We start from the raw sequence: 11,191 nt of genomic DNA, 5'->3' as shown, positions 1-11,191 counted from the left end.
GCTATCACTCACGGCAGATATGTCGATGACATATTTGGCGGTGCAGATACCGTGCAACAATTACAGGAGGTTGCACCTCAACTAAGGGACCTCTGCATGGCGGGCGGCTTCCCACTGGCAAAGTGGCATGCAACTCATCTCGACATACTCAAGACTGTCACCGACAGCGAAGACCAAGGCTTACCAATCACATTCGACGATTGCGCAACCAAGAAACTCGGACTCAAATGGCTCCCTCAAGAAGATACCTTTGCATTCTCAACCCGAAGCTCACGCTCGGAAGGCAGACTCACAAAACGCCTCGTCTTATCTGAAGTGGCTCAGATACTCGATCCACTTGGTTTTGCATCACCCGTAGTGATCAAGGCCAAAATTCTCTTGCAGGAGCTGTGGCTGCACAAGCTCCAATGGGATGACCCACGGACATCCCAGCTCTCAACCCGGTGGCTCATCCACAGAGAAGAACTCACAAGCTCGGCCGAGCTCTCGATACCTAGATGGTTCAACACCTGGAGCAACTCTTCTTTGGAACTGCACGACTTCTCTGACGGTTCTCAATTGACAATGATTGCAGTCGTATACATCTCCGTTCACGACTCAACTGGATCCACGTTTTCACTTGTGTGCTCCAAAACTAAGGTAGCACCTCTCAAGCGGCTCTCAATCCCGCGACTGGAACTCACGGCTGCTCTACTGCTCTCTCGACTCATGCAATACGTCAAAGCCACTTTGAACATGGACGTAACGGCAACTCACATGTGGACGGAATCTCTAGTGACACTTTCATGGATCACCTCTGTGAAAGGTTCATGGATCAGATCTCATGCATCACGCTGGAAGAATTTTGTCAGAAACAGGGTGGCTCAAATTGAAGAACTCACTCCAGCTGCTCACTGGAGATACATACCTGGAAGTTCCAATCCGGCTGATGGCGCATCACGAGGCCTCACGACTGCTCAACTTCAAAACCACTCGCTTTGATGGACGGGACCACCTTGGATACTCAAACCAGACTCATGGCCGTCGCAACCTGCACTCTCTGAAGAATTGAGTGCAACAGAAGCTCGCCCAGGCGTTTCGCTATTGACGGTTACGCCAAGGACAGATTATCAATGGGAACTCATCTACAGGTACTCAAGCCTCACTAAACTATTGAGGATTACAGCTCTCTGTTTCAGATTCGTCTCACGGTTGAGGAAGGTGCCACGACTCATTGCCTGTCAGACACAACGCTCCAGAGACCTTGGAGAAAGCGAGGCTCTTCTGGATCCAGGCAACTCAAGCAACGTACTTCTCGCACGAGCTCAAGGCACTACAGGCAGACTCACCGTTGGCAAAGGCGCACGCATTCAACACATTGACTGTGTACATCGACGCTCAGGGAGTCATTCGCGTCGGCGGACGACTCGCTCACGCAGCTCTCTCACTCGATGCGACACATCCTGTAATATTGCCTCGTCACTCTCAGCTGTCGTCATTGATCATCGCTCACGCTCATCAACGGACTCTACATGGAGACAGCTTCCGCTGTCGCACATCCGACAACAATACTGGATTCTCGGCGGGAGGGCTCCTGTCAAGTCTCACATTCTGCGGTGTGTCACGTGTGCTCGGCAGAGGGGGATCCGTGCTCATCAATTGATGGGCCAACTACCTCTCTCTCGGGTTACGCAGGCACGACCGTTCACTCATACAGGTGTGGACTACGCAGGGCCACTCACCGTCGAAACGTGGAAGGGAAGAGGTGCCAAAACCTGTAAAGGCTGAATCTGCGTTTTCGTCTGCTTCGCAACCTCAGCAGTACACCTCGGGGCGGTTAGTGATTACTCATCCGAGGGATTCATTGCCGCCTATCGACGCTTCTCATCCAGACGCGGCATCGCTCACACCTTACACCCAGACTGCGGCACCAATTTTATCGGCGCGGACACAGCTCTCAAAAGGCTATTTACCCAGAGCACTCAAGAACATCAGCGAGTTTCTCACCAGCTCTCGCAAGATAACACCCGATGGGAATTTAATCCCCCAGCGACACCTCACATGGGAGGAAAATGGGAGGCCGTCGTAAAATCCATAAAGTATCATCTACGGCGCACCATTGGAGAAAGCGTGCTCACCTTTGAGGAGCTCACCACATTGCTCACTCAAATTGAGGCAATCCTCAACTCGCGACCTCTCGAACCATTGAGTGACGACGCAGACGACATCTCAGCACTCACGCCAGGTCACTTCCTCGTAGGAAGTCCGCTCACCACCATACCAGAGCCATCACTCACCGACCTGGCAATCTCAAGACTCTCACGATGGCAGCTCATCCAGAAAAAGGCACAACATTTTTGGACACACTGGGCAGCGCACTACCTACAACGACAACAGGCCATCTCAAAGTGGCACCACAAGAACAACGAGATCAAGATCGGATCATTGGTGCTCATCACTGACGAGCGGCTACCGCCATGCAAATGGCCGTTAGCCCGGATCACGGCCCTACATCCTGGGAAGGATGGTCTCGTCCGGGTGGTGACCCTGAGAAGACAGCCACTACCACTCTCATCCGACCAGTGATCAAGCTCTCCGTCCTGCCGATCTCCTCATAAGATCATCAACTACGTTGCTGATGGCGGGCGGAATGTTCGAGATTCATTTCTGAGTCTCGGGCAGTTCGTCACCGGCGTGATGGCAGCATCAGCCGGGTCAGATCGTGCAGCGCCGCAGGAGCGCTGCGCGCGCATGCCCGATCGCGACACGAGGCGACGGCGCTTCTTCACGTACGTTACCGGCTTTTGGCTCATGGCAACCGTACCTAGTACACGCGTCGTGTAGTGCTTAAGACTTTTAGAGTGCTCTTGTGGACTTTTTCTCATCCGAGAATTGACTCAGTGCGGACAAAAGTGAACACTCAGCAGTGCGAATCATCCAGGACCAAAGATACAGCATCAACGGCAGCTCAAGCTCACCACGCATCGCACGCCGGCGCCGCGTGGACACGGCTCACGGGCATCTACATTCACGAGGCCGACTCTCGATCAATAATATCGAACCGCGCAAGTGAATTAAAGACTTTTCATCCACCGTAAGTTCATAGACTGCTTAACTGTAAGCATATTACTCTTATTAAACTGTGACACGATATTTTACTCAAACGATCCGAGTTACGATCACGTGATATTTCACCCTCTCACGCGTGCATTCGTTCCTTGAGCCTCTCACCGCTAAGTCCTCACCCTGCTTCCATCCGCAGCGGTAACCAGCGAACTCTCCTAGCGAGAATCGCTAACACAACGCTACTACGGAATGAACCGTTCGAAAGTCGCGGTCAAGGGAATAATTCAACTATGTACTAGTATGGATAATGACTCACGTAGATTAACTTTTGGTATAGTTTCAGATAATACGATGTTCGTATCTATTCTATTAGGGCGCGACGCCCTGTGTAGTTTTGGATATAAACTCACTAAGAGTCCTGTTCTCGATAGTGCAGTATCCGAAATCCTAAATATCGAAGTCGAGTGTGAATCCACGGTAAACAAACTTAGGATTAATCCAGACGCTGCGGTGGTGGACCGCAAGGCGCTAGAGAAAATCTTTCGCGAACATTATAATACATCAGATCGACCAGCTTGTCCGGAGGTCCGGAGGTAAAGGCGGAGGCTGACATTGTCCTCAAAAATAGCAGTCCGGTGCAATTCGGTCCTCGAAGACTGTCGTACTTATTGTTAGATCGGGAAGCAGTTGGTCAGATCATTGAGGAACTATTGGCTCGAGGCATTGTTCGAAAGAGTTCATCGGAATTCGCATCTCCTGTCATGCTTACGCGATAAAAGAATGGCGAAATCAAAATGTGCGTTGATTTCCGGGCGATTAATAAAGTTATGGCCCGCGATAACTACCCATTACCCCTGATCGAGGATCAACTGGAACGTCTGAGGGGTAAACGATATTTCAGTGCAATGGATTTAAGGTTTTACCATATTGCAATGGCCCCAGAGTCTATCAAATTCACTTCTTTCGTGACTCCATTGGGTCAATTCGAATATCTAGTTATGCCGTTTGGCCTAAAAATAGGTCCTCAATGCTTCCAGCGCTTCATAAGCGAGGTTCTTGACGAATTGCTGAGGTCCGGATACGTTACCGTTTATCTGGACGATATATTGGTGGCTACTAAAGCATGACTGAGCATCTACAGATAATGCGATCTCTTTTCGATATTTTAGTTAGGAATAAGTTCGAATTGCGTTTTGATAAATGTGTGTTTTTGCGTACTGACATTAATTACACAGGCCTACAAAAATGACACTTTTGAATCCCCACCAAGATTTAAGGGTGTTTCTCTATGTAATTTTTAGCGCTGAATCCAAATCTGGCCGCAGAATTTGTCTAGCACGTCAGGATTTTGAGAGAATTGTAACGATTTTTTAATTTTTGGGCCGCCATATTTGATCAGCCATGTTGAAAATACAAATTCTAACTTTAAAATCTTAATCAGTGACCCGAAAAACCCTTTGATACAAAGTTCTGGAGAAATCGGTCTGAGAAACGTTCGGTGCTTAGGTACCAAAAAAAATGGAATTTGTTAATATTAAGTGTAATATTAATATATCCTATAGTTGTAATTATATTACACCATTTCGAAAACCACGTATATGCATTTTCGTAGATTTTGTCATGAGAAATCCGAATCTGTTGACTAAATTAACGAGTATAATCGCGTTTCAAATTTATTTCCATCTGAAAATGTAAAAAAATGGCCTTATTTGCACTTTTAAATTAGAATATCTCAAAATCCTGACGTGCTAGACAAATTCTGCGGCCAGATTTGGATTCAGCGCAAAAAATTACATAGAGAAACACCCTTAGATCTCGGGGAAAATCTTGTAGGCCTGTGATACCAGCTCTTTCGGATTCGGGGCCACCCTTTTGCAGAGACAACCTGATGGGGTATTACACTGTGTTTTCTATTTTAGTAAATGTACAACGAAACCCGAATCGCGTTATCACAGCTTCAAGCTCGAAACTCTTGCGATTGTGTACGCTGTATGCCGATTTCGAGTCTATCTTCAGGGCATATCATTTGTCATTGTGTCTGACTGTATTGCAGTCACCCAAACACTCGAGAAGCAAGATATAAATCCTAGAATTTCTCGGTGGGGCATCGAGTTACAAAACTTCGACTTTCGGATTGTGCATCGGCCCGGTGTACGAATGAGACACGTGGACGCTTTAAGCCGTTCATTTGAGATCTTAGGAGCGGAAGACAATCCTTTCGAATGGAACTTGATAGTTTTCCAGAGTCAGGATCCCCGAATCCGTGAGATATCTCAAAGATTAGAAAAATCAAGCGACCCGCAATACGAATTAAGAAATGGGCTAGTATACAAGAAACATGGAAATAGATTGCTATTCCTATTGCCTCAACGAATGGAAATGCATGTCCTTTATCATTATCATAACGAGATGGGTCATATCGGCGTGGACAAAATGGTTGATGGTGTTGTAGCCCACAGCTACCACCACTAATACTAGATTAATCAAAGACTAACGTTAGCAAGTAAGCGCATAGCAACACAACGCTTAGCAACACAAAACGTGGTCTTACGAAAGAATTGCAACACAGGACCGCGAAAGCACCCAATAATCTTTTGTAAGACCACCAACTTTCAAACGTAAGGAAACCAGGAATGAGCCCACGCGATATTGCGAAAATGCTTATGCACCGGAAGCTCTTAATGCGGCCGAGCAAAGATCGCCCGCATTGTATTGGGAAAGATCGATGCGTAAGCGGAAGCAACAAGGGATATAAACCGTCCCAGGGACGTTTTAGATAGAGAGTAAATTGAGAGCCAGTCAGTGTCGCGTATTGAGCGCAGCAAATTACCACCGAGTGCTACAAACTGTATGTCGTGAGTGACCAAAAAGTTATATACAGGGTGTAACTAAAAAAACATATATGGAACACACCATCAGATATAGCACAGGAATCCAAATAAAAAAGTCCTTGGCCAATTTTTGATCTGAGCATTCCTTTCGTTGTTATACGTTGTTACGGCGTTAAAGTTAGCTAATCAGCGCCTGTCTACAGCGGGAAAGCAGGGACGTAGCGAGACGGAATGCAGAACGACGGTGAACAGCGGAGCAGTTCAAGTTATTTGCTAGCGTACGATGAAAATAGTTAATCGATTTATTTCATCCATTATTCGTTTCTATTGATCAATTTCTTTTATTTCCTTCTCATGCTTTTGTAAACTTTTTAAGATTCCAAGTCGTTGGTGACTCATTTCAATATACAATGAAATATTATCAAGTAATCGAAGGTCAAGTTAAAAATGCTAAGTTTTAAGTTCGGAAACTGTTTTGTAATCCTCATATTAATAATATGAGGTAACTGTTACATTTTCGGCGAGATTAATTTACGGATAATTAATTTGCGAATAATTTATTGTATTTGAGGATTACAAAACAGTTTCCGAACTTAAAACTTAGCATTTTTTAACTTGACCTTCGATTACTTGATAATATTTCAATGTGTATTGAAATGAGTCACCAACGACTTGGAATCTTAAAAAGTTTACAAAAGCATGAGAAGGAAATAAAAGAAATTGATCAATAGAAACGAATGATGGATGAAATAAATCGATTAACTATTTTCATCGTACGCTATCAAATAACTTGAACCGCTCCGCTGATCACCGTCGTCCTGCTTCCGCAGCGTATTCCATCTCGCTACGTCCCTGCTTTCCCGCTGTAGACAGGCGCTGATTAGCTAACTTTAACGCCGTATAACAACGAAAGGAAAGCTCAGATCAAAAAATGGCCAAGGACTTTTTATTTGGATTCCTGTGCTATATCTGATGGTGTGTTCCATATATGTTTTTTTAGTTACACCCTGTATACGCGTATTGCCATTAAAATGGTGTTTGTTTACGACTGTGTTGTGTTTTCACCTACACCTCGCCTCTCGTGAATCCCTACTCTTCGGGCGGACGAATCCCATGTAAAATAAAATATTTTGTTACCGTACACGGCACAACAATACTATTCGCCGAATGTATTGGTTTCCGGACATACGCCAAAAATGTGAATTACACATACGTCAATGTCTGAAATGCATCTCGTTTGCTCCAGTGTCAGGCAAGCCGGAAGAACGGCTGCATCCCATAGCAAAGGGCAATGTCCCATTCAAAGTTATCCATATCGACCATTTTGGCCCCGTCGACCCGCGGGTGTCAGTTAAGAAGTACATTCTTGTCAGAATAGATGCATTCACTAAATACGTTCGGTTATATCTGGTCAAAATAACGAACTCGAGAGAGACTACAGGGTCTGTCCAATAAGTTTCCGTACTGATTTTCTCTCGCTCAATGGAAGCGCTGGAGAACGGTCCTGCTGGGCTTTTGGTGGTGTGGGGTCTCTAGTAAGCAGGAAAAATTGGTTTAGTTGCCTCTAAGCCTGCGGAGTGTGTGGATTGCTTGTACAGTGAGACTCTGTTGAAGTCACGTGTCATGGACCCAGCGTGAAATGGCTCGTCGATCGATGTCGAAACAATGTTGCATTGACATCGACACCATCAACTTGATGTCGAATCGACATCGTTTCGACATCAATCGATGAATTACTTCTCTTTGGGGATCAAGATGCAGCGAAATTTCGAACAGCGCTACATCAAATTTTGTGTCAAACTCGGCAAAACCGCTACTGAGACGTTAAAAATGCTTCAGTTTTGGTTTAAAAAGTCAGTGGCATAAAAAATTGAAGGAGAGCCGAGAGACATTCAAGGCGATCAACGCGCAGGACGACCGGTTTCAGCAACAGCCGATGAAAATGTGACGAAAAGCCCTCCTTAAATTTTTTACGCCATTCAAACACACTTGTTCTATTCATGGCTTCGTCTCCGTAAGCCAACTGAAGCATTTTTAATGTCTCAGTAGCGGTTTTGCCGAGTTTGACACAAAATTTGATGTTGTAACGCTGTTCGCTGCATCTTGATCCGTGACGTGTGACTTCAACCGAGTCTCACTGTACAAGCAATCCACACACTGTGCAGGCTCGGAGGCAACTAAACCAATTTTTCCTGCTTACTAGAGACCCCCCACCACCAATCAAGCCCAGCGGGATCGTCCTCCAACGCTTCCATTGGGCGAGAGAAAATCAGTACGAAAACTTATTGGACAGACCCTGTATATTGGAGCTACTAGATTATTTTAGAAGTTATAGCGTCCCAAAGACAATATCGGACCGCGGAAGTACTGTCACGTCTTTTTCCGCTTTTCTCACGGCGCGACGAAGAAAGAGGCGGATCGCGAGTCGTTACGAAAAATTCGCCGTTCCGGGCGAGTTCCTGGAATGCGCGCGAAATCGCAGGTTGGGCGCCAGATGCGCTCGCGGGTAGCATCAATCCACAATCGCAAGACGGACAAAATCCACCGGTCTAAGCGGCGCCGGTTTTCCCGAAGGGCGCCGCGATTCCGCCTCCTCGACGCGAAAAGGCCGGCTAGCTCCTTCCGTCGGCAGAGTGGCAGGGTCCCGTATGCACGGGCGCGCGGGAACGGGATGACGGGACGGGTATCGACACGCACACGAACACGCTAAAGAAATAACACCGACAACTAGGGTGACCAACTCTTGAACATTTAATTTCGGGACATCAGTTTCCGAAAATCGGGACAGAACCCAAAAAATCGGGACTTTTATTAGTACATCAGATTACCTTGTAATATGCATGTACAGGATGTTAAGGCAACATACATGTCAGTACGACGTGTTGCCCATTCGAGCAGGCGCGCATGGTCGTTCACAACTGCGCGCTGGGTCGGCTTCGGCGAAATTATATCGCGAGATTAATGTTCAGGCGAGATCAGTGTTCAGGCACAACATGGAGTCATGACGAAGTCAAAATCCATGTTGTGCCTGAACAAATTTACTGTCACGCGTGCGTGCGTACGTACGTGCGTGCGTGCGTGCGTGCGTAAAATTCGGTTTAGCAGCGCTAAGACTTTAGAATAAAATATTTAATTGTATATATATTTATCTGCTTAATATTACCTTCTTCATTTTTTCCAATAAAATGTTTTATTTTATTAAAATTCTGATTGTATCTTCAAGAATTTTGGAAAAATGTTACAAAACACGTTTATAATCACATTTAATTTGTGATAATCCCGCTGGTGGGTCTTAGGAAATGAGGCACGCTACAAATATCTTGCGACTGTATATACATATTTTGTTTCTCTGAGTACAACGGAAACGGTTCACTCCCAAAAACTCTTTCCCTCTGTCTGCGCCGCGCGCTCCTAGCGGTGGTGCTGTGCTTTTGTTATCACACTCCTCCCTTCTCGAATGTGATCGCCACTACCGAAGGACAAAACAAAAAAAGGAGATAATGAGCAAGGAGATAAAGAGCGCTGACATTCAATAAAAATGTTTATAGAAGCCTTCTGGCTTGGCTGCAGCTACACGCTCAGGGCGTTGCGGCAGGGGCTCTTCCTCCGGTTCCTCTGGTTGCTGGAGCTTTTCCTCGGCATCTTCGTGGGGCGACTCGTCGGCGTCATTTTCTCGAGTCTGCCCGTCGGCGTTCGTCGCAGCGGGTGGACACTTATATGTAAGAACTTGGACCTCAGTGTAGTTCCACCAAACGCTACATAAACTAGATGGCGCAAATGTCAACACGAACACAGAGGTTAGACGAATGCGTGCGTGAGTAACCCGATTCAGTTTTTGACATTGACAAGAAAGAGTGAAAAGAAAGCTAGCAATTTCTCAAGATTTTATTTTAAAAAGTATAACGGAAACAGTCTATCCAACTAGCCATGAGACAAGCATGCATTGTACCAGGTTGTAAGTCAAATTCACGCACTCCAGCTCACCAATTTCCAAAGAATATTGGTCGACGTTTGTCATGGCTAAAAAATTTAAAAATGGAAAAGCTAGAACACGTTGTAAGTCTTGCAGAATGCAAACTACGTGTTTGTCACAAACATTTCTCGGAAAAGGATTACATTTTTTCCATTCATAGACGAAAATTAAAAGATGATGCTGTACCATATCTCAACATACCAAGTAGAATCATATGTATAGCAACAAGTAATGATATCGATTCTCAGCAAGTTACAACATCTACCTCAAACTTAGAATGTTACCTAGACGTTGTTGCATTGGAACCACTGCAGTCAGGACATGAAGAACAAGATGTTAGACATGCAACCTACATACAAGAGGTATGTTGAAACGCATCCTTTACTGTAATTTCTACAGTTTCAAATTTTGATTTACTATGCGAACTTACACCAATATATAAAATTGCAAAATTATTACAGCTTGACAACGGGGGAAAACATGAAGCATCAGTGTTTGGGAATGCGCTAAGTTAATTTAATTTTAATCGGGAATGGAGGGGTGGAAGGGAATTGACTGTTAACCCAACGTTGAGAATCACGTAAACTTTATTGCACTTAACAGCTGAGTTTGAGGGCGGAGCGGTGACGAAAATGAAACGGAACGGTCGGAAATCTTGACGCTTGATCGTTACAGCTGCGCGCGAACCGCGAAGGAAATCTTCTGGAACTCGCTGTGAGTTCCTAACACGACGGAAATCTTGTCGCGACGGAGATATCGTGAACTCGCAGCGACCAAGCTCCGCTCGCGAACGCGCGATCCACCGTTCCCTCGATATCTCGTCTGGCTGAGCCTTCGGTCGACGGAGAAGGTCGGATCACGTGGCTGGTACGTGCTGAACACACGGCCGAAAAGAGTCGCGACGTCGACAATAATTCGCGAGACTGCCCGAGAATCTCGTTGGCGCGATCCGGTACAATACTTGCCGTTGATCGGCGGAAAGGAGGCTCTGTCGAAGCTCCACGAAGTTTCTCTTCAACGTGAAGTACGAATCTCACTCACTCGAAGGTATGCGTCGTCACCAAAGGTCGGATTCAGACTTGAGAATGAAGGATCTATCGGTGCGGATCCGCTTGAACGGGGGGTGCGCGACGGATCGAAAATTGATACACAGCGCACTCGAGCAACGAAAGCGGGCCGCGAATGAGACATGTCGATGTGCGTAACGAGGACCTAAAGCGCGCGGTTTAACGCGTCTCGGAGACGCTCCGGATTCTTGGCATGTTCCGAAACATACCGCCCGTCTCGAATGGTATCATTCGAAACAACGACCGTCCTAGATCGCTAGTGAGATGAACAAGGG

At 46.1% G+C, this 11,191-nt stretch overlaps 3 protein-coding genes across 3 annotated transcripts in view; all 3 read left to right on the top strand.

Moving 5' to 3' along the window:
- The window catches only part of LOC105557713, a 3,497-nt gene extending 2,516 nt beyond the window's left edge, over positions 1–981 (top strand). Inside the window, exon 3 of the mRNA XM_012005027.1 lies at positions 47–981. Within this exon, the coding sequence (XP_011860417.1) occupies positions 47–981 (935 nt within the window). The remainder of the gene's footprint in view (positions 1–46) is intronic.
- A 562-nt stretch (positions 982–1,543) lies between these two features.
- LOC105557712 lies at positions 1,544–2,565 on the top strand. Its single transcript, XM_012005026.1, has one exon. It carries the CDS (start codon positions 2,041–2,043, stop codon positions 2,563–2,565), a length of 525 nt encoding a protein of 174 aa, XP_011860416.1. The 5' UTR covers positions 1,544–2,040.
- A 6,826-nt stretch (positions 2,566–9,391) lies between these two features.
- On the top strand, positions 9,392–10,941 carry LOC105557705. Its single transcript, XM_012005020.1, has one exon. It carries the CDS (start codon positions 9,804–9,806, stop codon positions 10,218–10,220), a length of 417 nt encoding a protein of 138 aa, XP_011860410.1. The 5' UTR covers positions 9,392–9,803; the 3' UTR covers positions 10,221–10,941.
- Positions 10,942–11,191: the final 250 nt, after the last annotated feature.

Source organism: Vollenhovia emeryi, unplaced genomic scaffold, assembly GCF_000949405.1.
Source record: "Vollenhovia emeryi isolate VEMERY1.0 unplaced genomic scaffold, V.emery_V1.0 DF939429.1, whole genome shotgun sequence".
NCBI lineage: Eukaryota > Metazoa > Arthropoda > Insecta > Hymenoptera > Formicidae > Vollenhovia > Vollenhovia emeryi.
The sequence above is the reverse complement of the archived record's forward strand: the minus strand, read 5'-3'. Positions and strand labels throughout refer to the sequence as shown.